This window comes from Cetorhinus maximus, chromosome 25 (genome assembly GCF_964194155.1).
Source record: "Cetorhinus maximus chromosome 25, sCetMax3.hap1.1, whole genome shotgun sequence".
In the NCBI taxonomy this organism is placed as follows: domain Eukaryota; kingdom Metazoa; phylum Chordata; class Chondrichthyes; order Lamniformes; family Cetorhinidae; genus Cetorhinus; species Cetorhinus maximus.
In genome coordinates this window covers 33,359,811-33,374,845 of record NC_135903.1, presented here as the reverse complement: position 1 = coordinate 33,374,845, position 15,035 = coordinate 33,359,811, and the positions used below count along the sequence as shown (strand labels likewise).

The window sequence follows — 15,035 nt, the reverse complement described above, 5'->3', positions numbered from 1 at the left end:
ATTGCTTAAGGAATTGTGTGCTCTGTCTCTTTTTGTGCAACAGCATTGCTCTTATTGTATACATGCTGTGTGAGTTGTGAACCATGAGCCATGCTGTCTCCTGATAGCCCTTGTCACCCAGTAGCCATCCTTCCCTTTGGCATGGTGGCTTAAATGTAGCTGGTGTGGCTAGACTGCCACAGAATGATAGCTTCAATGACTGCTACCAGGAAACTGGGCATTGGCCTGCATGATGTCCTGCCTATAGCCACACAGCAGCTGGACGTTGAGGGATTGGAATTCTTTTTGGTTCCAGTACATGACAGAATTGACATGTGATGCCCACACAGCAACGTGCATGCAGTCAAAATTGGCTCCTGATTCAGATAAGTATTTTTATTTTTAATTTTGATGATGGCTTCCAGCAGTCCTTAATAGCTGGACCACTTGTAGATCTCGTCTCTTTGAATGCAGCTGACCTGATGCTGACTACAGTCTGGATGGAAGTGTTATGGATAGGGAGAGAACTTGCAATTTATACAGTGCCTTTCACATCCTCAGGACTTTCTACACATGCTTTAGAACCAATGAAGCATTAATGAAGTGTAGGCAGTGTTGTATGAAACAATGAGAAAGTGAAGAATTCCCAAACACAATGTCTCCAATTCTTCCTGTACTATTGGGTTTAAAGTTCTGAGAGATTTTGTTAATTATATCAATTAAGGTTAAGTGTACATACAGGTGGAGGGTATTGATTGGATAATTACTTGGTCACATATAAAGAAACACTGGGGCTGTCACACCACACCCTCCTGCTTCTCTCCCCCTCCCCTCCCCCCCCACCCCCACCCCCACCCCCACCCCCACCCCCACCCCCACCCCACCGACTTTTTAGTGATTCACTCTTTTATTTAAAACAGCATATAAAGAAACACTAACATTTTAATTTAATCTGATAAGTGTCTATAAAAGTTTTTGATTTTTATTTCAGTGCCCCTTTAAGGGGATGTTATTAGTTAATTTGTTTAATAGGTATATTCAAATAAAAGAATATAAAGAAACACTTACTGACACAGGAGTGGAGTCAGGAGATATACGTCTGTAATGTTTCATTCCATGAAAAAAAATCTATTCCAAGTAAAGACTGGAGTTTCTTCCTTCACCAATTGACTAGAAGAGTATGACAGAGTTGGCCCTGTTACAATTGCTTTTGGCTATTACTATGCCACCTAATACAATGTACTGAGACACTTACCAAAACTATTCAGTTTTAATGAAACTTTAAATGAGTGTCTGAGCTCAGTGGCTTCTCCCTGATGATATCATCATAAAACACTCTTTAAATGTTAACGTTGAGCAGAAAAAATAATAGTTCTTGATAAAAGTTTGCCTTTTAATGGTAGTATTGATGGTGAGACTCCTTGAGAAGCACCAGATACACTTCCTGCTGATGCTTATATATTAAGCCTAGTCTGTTATAATTCAACAAATTTCTACACTTGCTGAGCCAGACCATTTTTTAAAGTTTCAATTTATTGATTGAAAATGTTAATGTTACACTAATAAAGCTACTCTCTAATCAGAAAGAATGGGTTTCTAGTAATAATCCTATACATCTAACATTTACCTGTCACAAAAATCTGCAATAGCTGTATCCTCAATAAGGACCCACCTGGTATTGCCAGCACTGACCTGCTGTAGGTAACGGGTTGGAGGAAGGTCCTCTTATTACACATGGGGCATGTCAGGGGTAGTCACTTGAGGAAGCTGGGCTACTTCCTGGATCTGGGGGAAGATGAGGTGCCAGGCCTCCCCTCAAACCCAGAAAAATGGTTTTCTGGCCTCCTTGATTCCTTTGTAAAAGAACAAGTAATAAAAATAGGAAAATTCTTTGGGGACTAAACTCTTTGGAGCCAACCAGAGAGCAGGCTATACTAGACCTGGTGTTGTGCAGTGAGATGAGAGTAATTAATGATCTCATAGGGCAGGCACCCCTAGGTAGCAGCAACCACAATATGATTGAATTTTACGTTCAGTTTGACAGAGAGAGGAGTGGATCCGAGACCATGTTTTTAAACTTAAATAAGGACAATTATGAGGGCATGAAAGCTGAGCTGGCTAAAGTGAATTGGTAAATTAGGTTAAGGGATAGGTCAATAGAGATGCAGTGGCTAATATTTAAGGGGATATCTCAGAATGCACAGAATAGATACATTCCAACGAGTAAGAGAAAGTCCAAGGGATGGGCACACCATCCATGGTTAACTAGAAAGGTTAAAGATAGTATCAAACTTAAAGAAAAAGCATATAATTGTGCAAAGACTGGTGGCAGGTCAGAAGATCGGACAGAATGTAAGGAACAGCAAAGAATGACTAAAAGACCAATAAGAAGGGAAAAGTAGAGTACGAGAGAAAGCTGGCCAGAAATATAAAACAGATAGTAAGAGTTTCTATAAATATTTTAAAAAGAAACGAGTTAACAAAGTGAGCTTTGGTCCCATAGAAAGTGAGTCTGGAGAATTGATAATAGAAAACAAGGAATGGGCAGATAAATTGAACAGGTATTTTGCATCACCTGGCACAATAGAGGTTAAAAGTAACATCCCAGAAGCAGGTATAAACCAGGCAATGGAAGGGATGGAGGAAATCAGGAAAATTACAATCACCAGAGAAATGTTACCGAGTAAATTGTTGGAGCCGGGGGCTGACAAGAGCCCGGGTCCTGATGGACTTCGTCCTAGGGCCTTATTAGAAGCGTCTAGTGAGATACTTGATGAATTGGTTTTAATTTTCCAACACTCCCTAGATTCAAGGAAAGTCCCATTAGATTGGAAGATAGCAAATGTAAATCTATTTTTCAAAAAAGGAGGGAGACAGAAAGCAGGAAACTACAGGCCAGTTAGCTTAACATCTGTCATAGGGAAAATCTTAGAAGCTATTATTAAAGAAGTTATAGCAGGGCACTTGGATAAGTTCAAGGTCATCAGGCAGAGTCAACATAGTTTTGTGAAAGGGAAACCGTGTTTAACCAACTTATTGGAGTTCTTTGAGGAAGTAGTGTGCTGTGGATAAAGAGGAGCCAGTGGATGTACTGTACTTAGATTTCCAGAAGGCGTTTGACAAAGTGGCACATCAAAGGTTATTGTGGAAAATAAAAGATCATGGTATAGGGGGTAGCATATTGGCATGGATAGAAGATTGGCTGGCTAACAGGAAGCAGAGAGTAGGCATAAATGGGTCTTTTTTAGGTTGGAAATATGTAATGAGTGGTGTGTCACAGGGATCAGTGATGGGGCCTCAATTGTTTGCAATTTATATAAATGGCTTGGATGAAGGGATGGATGGGATGGTTGCCAAATTTGCTGATGACACAAAGATAGGTAGGAAAGTCATTTGTGAAAAGGACAAAAGTAGGCTACAACAAGATATAGATAGGTTAAGTGAGTGGGCAAAGATCTGGCAAATGGAGTATAATGTGAAATTGTCCATTTTGGCAGGAAGAATAAAAGTGAAGCATATTATCTAAATGGTGAGAGAATGCAGAGCTCTGAGATGCAGAGGGATCTGGGTGTCCGAGTGCATGAATCGCAAAAGGCTAGTATGCAGGTACAGCAGGTAATTAGGAAAGCTAATAGAATGTTATCATTTATTGTGAGGGAATTGAATACAAAAGTAGGGAGGTTATGCTTCAGTTGTACAGGGCACTAGTGAGACCACATTTGGAGTATTGTGTACAGTATTAGTCACCTTATTTATAGAAGGATGTAAATGTGTTGGAAGCAGTTCAGAGAAGGTTTACCAGACTAATACATAGAATGGGTGGGTGGTCTTATGAGAAATGGTTGGACAGACTAGACTTGTATCCGCTAGAGTTTAGAAGAGTAAGAGGTGACTTGATTGAAACATATAAGATCCTGAGGGGCTTGACAGGATGGATGTGAAAAGGATGTTTCCTCTTGTGGGAGAATCTAGAACTGGGGGTCACTGTTTAGAAATAAGGGGTCGCCCATTTAAAACAGAGATGAGACGAAATTTTGTCACTCAGAGGGTTGTCAGTCTTTGGAACTCTCTTCCTGAAAAGGTGGTGGAAGCAGAATCTTTGAATACTTTTAAGGCAGAGGTGGATAGATTCTTGGTAAGCAAGGGGGTGATAGGTTATTGGTGGTGGGTGGGATGCAGTTTTTAGGTTACTATCAGATCAGCCATGATCTTATTAAATGGCGGAGCAGGCACGAGGGGCTGAATAGCCTACTCCTGCTCATTGTTCGTATGTTAGCTAAGCCTAGCAACTTGAACTCACAGTTGGGCCCCACTGCTGCCAGGGAGTTGGCCAATCTGCTTTCACCAGCTTACTGCCCAAAGGGGATGGTTGTTAGCAGATATGAGAACTCCTGGTGTTAGGAAGTCCCTCCCACTCACCAGCTCCAGCCCCATTGTGCCACTGACCTCACAGAAGGCAAAGGCTTCACCCTTTCAAATATAAGCCCCAACAAGGCCAGGATCTGGTGCAACCTGGGCCACCTAATTTATGGAAATCCTAACACGCTCCTGCTCGAGTTACGACAGGAATGTGCCAGCACGGTGCAAATTTTTGGTGCATTTATTTTCAAAGTTTGAAATCAAAATGTATCTGTAAAATGTTTTTACCTCAGAATGCTTTCCCCAATAATGTCCTGTCTTTTTAACTTTGATTTTGCAGGATTAGTTACTGAATCAATTATTTTAATTTGTTTTTACTTATGATGTAAATAAATGTATTATCCATTTTTCTGCTCTTTCCACTTTAAATCTATATTCAAATTTGTCATTGGTAACCTAAACTCAGCTCCCAAGGCCGCCTTGTGGTCCTCAAAGATATTGCTGAAGTTTCATGGATCTTTTCGTTGGACTTGGCTCTACTAGTGGAACAATCAGGTCAAATTGTGAAGTGGAATTCAAAGGCTTAAACTGACCTAAAGACCCATTGATAAGATTAGCCGGCATCATAAGGAGCAGGGTTTGGCTGAAATGAGTTGTCTCCTTAGCAGCACTCCGAAGGCCAATTTGCTTAGTTCAGTTAGGAAAGGGTCTCTCTCCAAACTGTTGCAAAGTCAGGCTGGAAGAAGATAATGTTTTAAATCATTACTAATAAAAACAGTGTGACAACATTAATATCACATGAACTAGGTGCTGAAAGGTGTTACCAGAGATTGGTTTCAACTTCCTGCTACTTTCAACCCACAGGATGGAAAGTGGTTATTTGACCATTAGGCTGCTTCCATAGATAACTGTGATATATCAGGGCTGCTGGCAACTCAGTTTGGCCCAGTATGGTGCCCTATTAATGATGCTGCTGGCAGTAATTTAAATCTGTTAGACAGTATCATGAATGCAATGAATATAGCTGTAACACTCTCTGGTGATTTATTCTGCCACTTAAACCCTCCATCATGTCTAATAGATTTTCTGTGGCATATAAAATATTTAAATGCTAGTAAAACATAAAAGCCTTTTACCTTATAAAGTACCCATTACATGGCTTTTTCAGATGCCAACTATATCATGAGCCACAGTCAAAATCTAATAAGAGAAGAACCATCATGTAAGGCAATTTTTCAAATGATACAGGGCCTTCTTTATGTCCAAAATGAGAGTGTTGACCCATTCGTCCCCAGTGGCACCCAGTCTTTCTGCCAGTTAGTGCAAATTTAGACCGCAACACCATTGTGGCTATTTATATTAAAAGACAGGGAAGAAAGCATTAGCACTCACTGCCTACTTCCTGGCACTTGTTCCTGAGTTGAAGTGCAGACCAACAGAAAGCAGGACTTAGCACAGTTACAATCAGTGGAAGGTATTAACAGAAATTGCTGGATTAGTATTCTCATTGTATTGAAATTCCAGGCTTGTGTTTCATATAATTGTGTTTCCTAGATAACGCAGAGTGACTTCACATCGAAAGTACTTCATTGGCAATAAAAAGCTGTGGGAAACCCTAAGGCTGTGAACGGCATTATATAAATGCAGGTTCTTTCCTTCTCCCCTTTCCCTCCCTCATCATTCTGTGCAATTTGTATCAGTGGTGCCAAGGTGTGATCGGTAGGAAGACAGGTCAGTCAGTGATTCACAGTATTTAGGGGATTGAAAATCACTCAAGTGTCACTTTCATGGTCTAGGATGGTGTCAGATATACGTTAATTCAGTTTCTTCCTTGGGCCTTAGTGCCAATTACCAATGATCTAAAGGGGCTGATTGTACAATTGCTCATCAACAGTCTTTTCATTAGGTCGCTGGTTCATTTCCGGCTAGAAAGAAGTGCCTCCTCCCCCATCCTGTTTTTAGGGAGGAGGTGGTGGAGTGATATTGTCACTAGACTAGTAACCCAGAGACCCAGGGTTATGGTCTGGGGACCTGAGTTCAAATTTAACCATAGCAGATGGTGAATTTTGAATTCAATAAAAATCTCAACAGTCTTTCCTAAATGCCGCACACATGAGGGAGTGACAGATAAAGTGACTTTTGACTCAATGAATAGAAGATCATGCCATACTGTTCTAATAATCTTATAATACTAAAATATGCTGGTCCCAAAAATCCACACTGGCTACATCCCAGGATGGACCCGTCTGGGGTCTTGGGAACTGATCTCATTGAAATGGATCAGGGGAAGTCCCTCGATTTGGATGTGAATGTTGGGGACCAAGATCGCAGTTGAGGTGACTGCCTGCTGAGAAATTGCTTACTGTAATGTTGATGGCCATGTACAGAAAATCGCAATTTCTCCCTTCCCTACGTGGAAAGGTGAGTTTCTGATCCCCTCAGCCTCCTTGATTATAAAGATTAAGGCCATGATTATTTCCTCACACATTCTAACTAAAAATATCGTTGAACTTCAATACACCAAAAAATAAAATTCAGCTTTGGTGGGGATAAAACTAAAGGCAACAAATTAGCCACTGAAATATAGCGTGGCTGATTTACCTGACTGTAGAAGTCAGTGGAAAGGCAGAACTGGTTGGGTGTATAATGGGTAGCGGATCCAATAATGTTTGTTTGTGTTGTCACTAAGGTTGAATTTGCCTCCGAATTGGTTACATTTATTTGTATGTTTCATTTAATCTTCATTATTATTTCTGGTATGAATCCTTGTTAAAGTCTTCAAACTTCTACAAAGCTATTCTTTAAATGAAGAGATTCAGGCATTCAGTGATAGGCTGGCTGCAGCAGAGAACAGTTTACTTAAAGTGTACAGCTCATTGCTCCAGGCTGTGAAGGAAGCACATGGCAAACAGTGAAACTCTTCACAGTGAGGTGTGAACATGAGAACATAGAAAACTGAAAGGCAGGAAAAGGCCACCTTATCCACCGAGCTGGTCCCATACCTCTTGGTGACTGGAGTACCATGACTAGACACTGCAGACTGAATTTTCCCAGCTCCGTGGTGATAGACCTGGAGGTGAAGTGATCAGGAAAGTAGGGGCAACCACGCCAGGATGCTCCCTAACACCTTCCCACCGTCTTGGACTTTCCTGGGGCGAGCTATGAGTGGACAGTCAATTAAGATGTTTAAGGCCCCAATTGGAGGCGATTTTGCAGCCTCGCTGGCATTTTGCTGCAAGTGCAGTAAACCCACTGACACATGTGGAGGCTGCCAGCTCAATGGAGGTGGCCTCCCTACGGCAGACTAGGGGTCCACCGGAGTCAGAGGCTCCATCCAAGGTTACTTAAAGTGTATAGTTCATGGCTCCAGGCTGTGAAGGAAGCACATGGCAAACAGTAAAACTCTTAATAGTGAAGTGTGATCATGAGAACATAGAAAACTGAAAGGCAGTTGTCCACAAAGCTGGGACAGCAGGAAAGGCAGCCCTCACAGCCCAAATAATTCACGCAAAGGGGTTTTCCCTGTGCTCCGACGGACCCAACAGCTTCACTCCTCATAATTAACACCTCCATGTTAAGGCCTCCTCATGATCCCCAAACTTCCTCAACAACAACCACCTCTCTGTGGTGGCTGCCGAGGCTCCAGAGCTGCCGGCCCTTAATAAGATGGCAAGTGTGGAGGCGGTCAATTAGGAGACCTCCTCCAGAAGGATTGCTGTGCACCCCCCCACCCCCATTCGATCCCTGACACCTGAAGGCCATGATAAAATCCAGCCCTAAATGACTAGACCCCATCAGCCCTGCCCCACTCGCAACCTTAGCCTGGTATCATGTCTGTAGGAACTCTTTGCTCCTGAGACCAATATTACTGCACAGCTCAAGTGACAGGAAGTGCACTTGTGGGATAATGAGACTGATGGAAAGCTGGATTCTACGTGATAGGAGGTACATTACTTGATACCTGGCTGAAATATGATATTCTTGACGTACAGGTATTAATTTGATGATTAAACATTTTCTAAATCCAAGTTTTAGCCGCTTAGATTTGAGGTACTACCTATTTCTGTAGTCTTTAACTAGGATTGTTGAATTAACATCCACTCCTTTCACACTTCCTATACAATAAATTGCCCCATAGTGCAGTCACTGGTATTACGTAAGCAAACACAACAACAGTTTTGTATACAGCAAGTTCCTGGTAACAGTTGTGAGATGAGTGCCCAGTTAATCAGCTCTTCGGTTGTGTTTGTGGGTCATAATGTTGACCATTCAGAGAGAGGGAAGGTCATTATTTCCTTGTAACCTGGGCAGGATTAGATGCCAAGTACCAGAAGTGGTTATGTTTCTCAGGTATATTTCCTATCCTTCCCCACCAAACCCTTCCCATCCTCAAGGTCAAGGTGGTCTTTCTGAATGAAGTTCTGTGATAATGGGTGGAATTTTACAGCCCTCCCGCTGGCAGCATTTTCCGGTCCCGCCAAAGTCAATGGACTTTTGAATGGCTCGTCGTATTTTACGAGTCTCCCCCTGTCGCGACGAGACCGTAAAATTCCGCCCAATAAGTTTTTATTTCCACAAGTTCAGAAGCGACCTTGTTTCTGTGAAGTGTTGACAAATGATTATTTTCCTCTGTAGATGGAACAACAGCCATCCTATGAAATTAATCTCTACATGTACATATACTTTGTCATCTTCGTCATCTTCGGGGCATTCTTCACCCTCAATCTCTTTATCGGTGTAATTATTGACAATTTTAACCAACAGAAGAAAAAGATAAGTATCTCTTCTTTGCATTCTGCAGTGACTAGAGTTAAATACCTAAACTAGGCATAGTCATGGATAACATGTAAACACATTTCATAACCTATCCATTTACCATTTTATATTCACATATGAATGGGATGGGTGATTACATTTTAGGGTTAATGATACGGTCATTGAGATACAATACCCATGGTTGCTCTGTTCAAATCTGATCCAGACTGATGGGATGAAAGTCTCCCCTGTTAGTCCTCAGTGAAATGAGGCTCAATCAAGCCCTCGATGGGCACGACAATGCTGCTATAGTTTGACACTAAACTCAGAAAGCTATTAAATTGTTGGCATGGGAAAAGGAAAAAAAATGGATGTGCTGTTCTGAGTTGGTGTTAATTGCATTGTTGGAGACAGAATAATTTTACTTTCCATTTAGCTGTGCTGTTCCTGACCAGGGATTGTCTGTTGACTATTTTGAAAAACTACTGAAAAAGGAAACTAATGTAAATGACCACCAGGAGCAAAAAAATTACAGCAAAATAAAGTTTGAATGTTGTGGCATAAATCCCATCATGGAAAGTTGGGAAATTAAATTCAGTAAGTTTGTAGGCTGGCACCAGATAAGATGAAAGCTGCTGGAATGTCATTAAAAACTCAACTGGTTCAATAATGTCCTTCAGTGAAGAGAACCTGCCAACCTAAACAGGTCTGCTTTACACATAACTCCAGTCCCACACAGTGCAGTTGACTCTTAATGCCCTCAGGAGTGGACAATAAATGTGGCCTTGCCAGCAGCAGCCAATTTCTGAGAACAAATATATTAAATAAGAAGTACATAGTCAATGTAGGGACTACTAAATAATCCAGAATAAATAGTCATCTCTGTTTTAAATGAGCAACCCCTTATTTTTAAACAATGACCCCTAGTTCTAGGTTCTCCCACAAGAGGAAACATCCTATCCAAATCCATCCTGTCAAGACCCTTCAGGATCTTAAAGGTTTCAATTAAGTCGCCTCTTACTCTTCTAAATTCCAGTGGATACAAGCCTAATCTGTCCAGCCTTTCCTTATAAAACAACCTGCCCATTCCTGGGATGAGTCCAGTAAACCATCCCTGAACTGCTTCTAACGCATTTACATCCTTCTTTAAATAAGGAGGCCAGTGCTGTACATAATACTCCAGATGTGGTCTCACCAATGCCCTGTACAACTGCAGCATAACCTCCCTACTTTTGTAGTCAATTCTCCTCACAATAAATGATAACATTCTATTAGTTTTCCGAATTATCTGCTGTACCTGCATACTAACCTTTTGTGATTCATGCACTAGGACACCCAGATCCCTCTGAATCTCAGAGCTCTGCAATCACTCACTATTTAGATAATAAGCTTCCTTTTTATTCTTCCTGCCAAAATGGACAATTTCACATTTTCCCACATTATACTCCACAGTCGAGGTTGGGTCATTTAATCTGTTTAAGACTGAGTTAGACAGAATTTTGATCTACAAGGGAGTCAAGGATAATGGGGGACAGGCAAGAAAGTAGAGTTAAGATCACAGTCAGATGTGTCACAGGTTCGAGGGGCAAAATGGCCTACTCTAGCTCCTATGTCTTATGATCCTAGGACACTCCTTTGCCTTTCATTGAATTTATTGAATATTAGCAAAGTTTCATCAAATAATTGTAAGTGTTCTCATCTTTACTTTGGAGGAAAAGATATCTTTATGACAGAAGAACAGAAGAAATACTACAATGCTATGAAGAAGCTTGGCTCGAAGAAACCGCAAAAACCTATCCCAAGACCAAACGTAAGTGTTAAGCCAGGTATCAATGAACCTTGAAGGGAATGGAGAGTCTATGAGGTGTATGTTCTGCTCAAAGTACCTCTCCTCCTGTATGGCTTGGGAAAAAGTACCAGAGGAAATATGTGCACCAAATTTAACAGTTCTTTAATCTCCTTTTTCATTTTGGGCAGTTCCCTCCAGTGCTGCTCTAGCAATGGTATTGATAAGAGGAGTATCAATGGTATTGATAAGAGGAGTATCAATGGTATTGATAAGAGGAGTATCAATGGTATTGATAAAAGGAGTATCAATGGTATTGATAGGAGGGGTGATGTGTGTATGCTCTGCTGCCCAGTCCTGAGATAATACCACGAAGGAAGCAAAAACAGTGATTTGCATGTACTCAACCCCTTTCCTGACCTCAGGACACCCCAAAGTGCTTTACAACTCATGAGTGACTTTTGTTTGTCATCGCTGCAGTCATGTCAGCAAATATGATCGCCAATTTACACTCAAGAGCCCACCCAGAGTAATGGGACAAATAATCATATAATTTGTTTTAGTGGTGTTAATTGAAGGATAACTATTGGCCAGGACACTTGCTCTTCTTCAGATAGTGTCACCTGAGCAGACAGGACCTCAGTTTAGTCTTATTCATGGATGGATCCTATAATGGTGTAGTATTCCTTCAGTACTGCACTGAAGTGCCTATCTGTTATGTGTTCCTGAAGTAGGGCTTGAACTTTCTGACTTAGAAATGAGAATATAACTTCTGAACCAAGCTGACATTTACATATGCAGCCTACTTAATTTCATGTCACTGAAACAGCAAGATTCAGCAGCATAGACTTGCGATGAGGGTTTAATGCCTCACTCTCTTCAGTTCTCATCTTGAGCTACATTGCCAGCAATATACAATAGAAGGAGGCAGTCTTCACCAGGCCATTGTTGTATAGATCCCAGCAGCCAGCCTATCTGAGAAAGCCAATTAATCTTTGTTAATAAAATGAATCATTAGCTTCTAACGCAATTGTCTGTGCCAATTTTATTGAACTTTGCCATTAATTAAATGACCTTTGATTTCTTTTCAAAACCTTCTAAACATTAATTAATGTCCTACAGCATTGCTGAAAATCTGCCAGTCAATTTACAAGCACATTATACTTACATTCCTCTGCAAATATAATTGATTAATTACAATTAATTACAAATGCTAAACCCTTGCAATCTTGTAAATTGAGAAAGTTAAGGGCTTGATACAGCACAACACTGACATTGAGAAGTGTTTGAGAATAGGCTGGATTTTAACTTTGCAAGGTACTGGAAGCTGGGTTGGAGTTCTGTAGCATGTAGGGAACTCCAAAGTAGGTGTAGTGTCTCTGTCAGCGGATTTTTAACTCAAGTGTTGCCATATAATTTCCAGATTTCCTGATCAATTAATGTGAATGGGTGTGATGATGACCCACATGTGGCGATTTCAACTCCAAGGACATGGCAAACATACAATTTAGTGGAGTTTGCAGTAGAAGAACAACATAAGAACTTGGCAGAATAGAGCCCAGATGTTCAAAGGCTGTGCCTCGTTTTAGTGATGTCTCCCTGGATGTGCTGCCAGGGACTGTAAGAACCCTCAGGTAGATACTCTCCCTACTGATGAGAGGAAGAAGCACACTGGAGAAGCAAAGAAGATATGGCTAGAGGTTACCCGTGAGGACAGCAGCAGAAGTGTGGTGGCACACTTTGTGGGTTCAATGTGAATAGCGGTTTAATGGCCTTAGCAGGGCAAGAAAGGTGGGTGGAGTGGCACATTCAACTACGTCTTGATGTGTGTAACACTCCAAACCCCCTCACTCTGCTTGCTCAAGTCTAGTCTAGCAAATCACTCCACACACCACCAATTCACCTTGCAGATACACCTATCATTCTCTATCTATGCACATCCTCACATCCCTATCTGTCCATCCACCACTGAAACTCACCCTCATCCTTATGCAATGTCATGCATCTCCCGTAAAGACCCACTCAACAAATGCTCTCCATCCATCTGTTCAACACATGTCATTACTTGCACTGTTAGATCTCTTATTTCCCTCCTTGCAGGAGAAGAGAGCACAGAACATGAGGCAAAGACAGAGAAGTGAAGGTGGCCCTCCAATCGTCTCATAACTGATAGCTGCAGAGAAGGAGGCACTGGATATCAGTGGAGTCTCGGCAAGCTTGGCCATCTGAGATGGGGCCTACCCATCTACCTGGTGATAGAATTAGATACCAGATAACCTCATGTGTGTATACCACTCACTCATGTTAACTTGGGCCAGGATTTTCCAGCGGTCGGGTGGGCTTGGCGGGCGTGCCCGGGAGCCGTCGGGAAGCCTACTGCTGCCCACAATCGGGCTCCGACCACCATTTCACTACAGCATAAAACGCAAGCCCCGACTCAGGGAATCCCCCCCTCTCTGCCCGCGCAAGGAGTGCTCAGCACTTCCGGATGCGCGTCACACTGGGCGGGTCTTAATTGGCCCGCCCACATAAAATGGTGATGCAGACCCATCGGTGGCGCCAATCAGGTTCGTGCCCGTCCCCGCAGAAGTCTCCCCCTCAACGGGGGGAAAATTCTCCCCTAAAGATCACTTAAAACATGCTTTACAGCTCTGATTTATGTTTTTAATCGTCTGTGGTACCTTCAGGCACTCCTCAGGAGGTAGTCCAGGATGAGGGCCACAACTACTCAGATGAGATCACTTCCTCTCAGGCTGCACACTCAAAGGGCTTGTGCAGACCATACAGCAATTCAGATGCTCACAGATGCTTTGCTGGAACTAATAAGACAGATAGTTGAGTTTTCACTTGGTAACTCATTCATTACATGTTAGCAAAAGAGGATGGTAAAGTCGGGGACAGCAGCGGAGAGTCAACCTTAGAGGTTGCTGGACATTCCAAGCTCCACTCAGCTGGACATAGATGCTTCATTTCAGGGGCCGGCAACCAATGGGATTCTTCTCCTGCAGTAGCAGAGAATGTGCAATGTACTGGCAGGCAATCCAGCTGCATCGCAGTGCTTTCAGACATATGGACGACTCCATCTCAACCATCAGTGGCATAATGCCACAGGCCTTTGCCATGATGTCCTTGTCCATGGAAAGAGCAGCCACTTGCATGCAGCATTCAATGTGTGACGCCGATAGACACTGGCCACTAGGGTCCACTTGGCAGCAGGTTTTGTTCCAGCAGGCTGCAAATATCTGGCAATACCTGACGCAACATCCTGAGCCCCCTGAGACACTGGTATTGCAACATATCGAGGAAGCTTATCCTCTACTTATAGACCCTGCATGCCAGGTATGTCCTTCACAGAGCTCACCTCTCCTCTCTTCTCTTCCCCTGTGGAACTGCAGGCCTGTGAGCAGTAGGCTGTTGCTGTTTCTGCTCCTGCTGTTGCTGCTGCTAAGTCATCTTGACCCTCATCTGAACTCCAAAGTGACACAGCATTAGCAGCACACTTCAGAGCTCCAGAGTGCAAATTGGACATACAAACCTCCAAAGCAAAATAGTAAAAATAAACTTCAAAGTTGTCATAGTAACCATCTTTCGCTAATAAATACTGTCGTGAATGAGCAGGCGGATGCCCAGCCACCTGCTGACCTCAGGGATGTAATCATCCTGCAAGGGGTGGCCTGGGTGCCATTTAAACACAGAGGGCAGGTCTAGGGCTAGAGACTGGATTCCTGCCGTGGAGTGGAAGGGAGACCATTCAAGGGAAACTACCTTTGATTGCTCAATTGTATCCATTTACAGATACAAGGAGGAGTGGAGAATGTAGGCTCTACATGACGCTGTCTTTTGGTAGCTATGATAAGGAGGAGAAGGGCCCATCGCTGATTGATGTAGCTCCAGCAAGAACATCGCCCTGAGAAGGCAGCGCCAGTGGTGCCCCAGGAAGCCCAAGATGCTCCTGAGGAGGGGCATCATCCATGAAGATCTTGGCACGACCAAGGGTGTACAGAAGACACATCCCATACCCAGAGCCGAGAGAAAGATGGTGCTGGAGGTGACTTTGCTTATCTATGGATATAGTAGCACATATTTGTGACCTTCTCCGCGATGATCTCATGCCGTGAGGACTTAAAGGACATGCCATGCCAATGGCTCTGAAGGT

The 15,035-nt window shown here is 42.6% G+C and overlaps 1 protein-coding gene across 1 annotated transcript in view; it reads left to right on the top strand.

Moving 5' to 3' along the window:
• Positions 1–15,035, top strand: part of LOC144668038 (sodium channel protein type 4 subunit alpha-like) — a 91,573-nt gene that overhangs the window by 68,689 nt on the left and 7,849 nt on the right. Inside the window, exons 13-14 of the mRNA XM_078529769.1 lie at positions 8,974–9,115; positions 10,806–10,903. Of these exons, the coding sequence (XP_078385895.1) occupies positions 8,974–9,115; positions 10,806–10,903 (240 nt within the window). The remainder of the gene's footprint in view (positions 1–8,973; positions 9,116–10,805; positions 10,904–15,035) is intronic.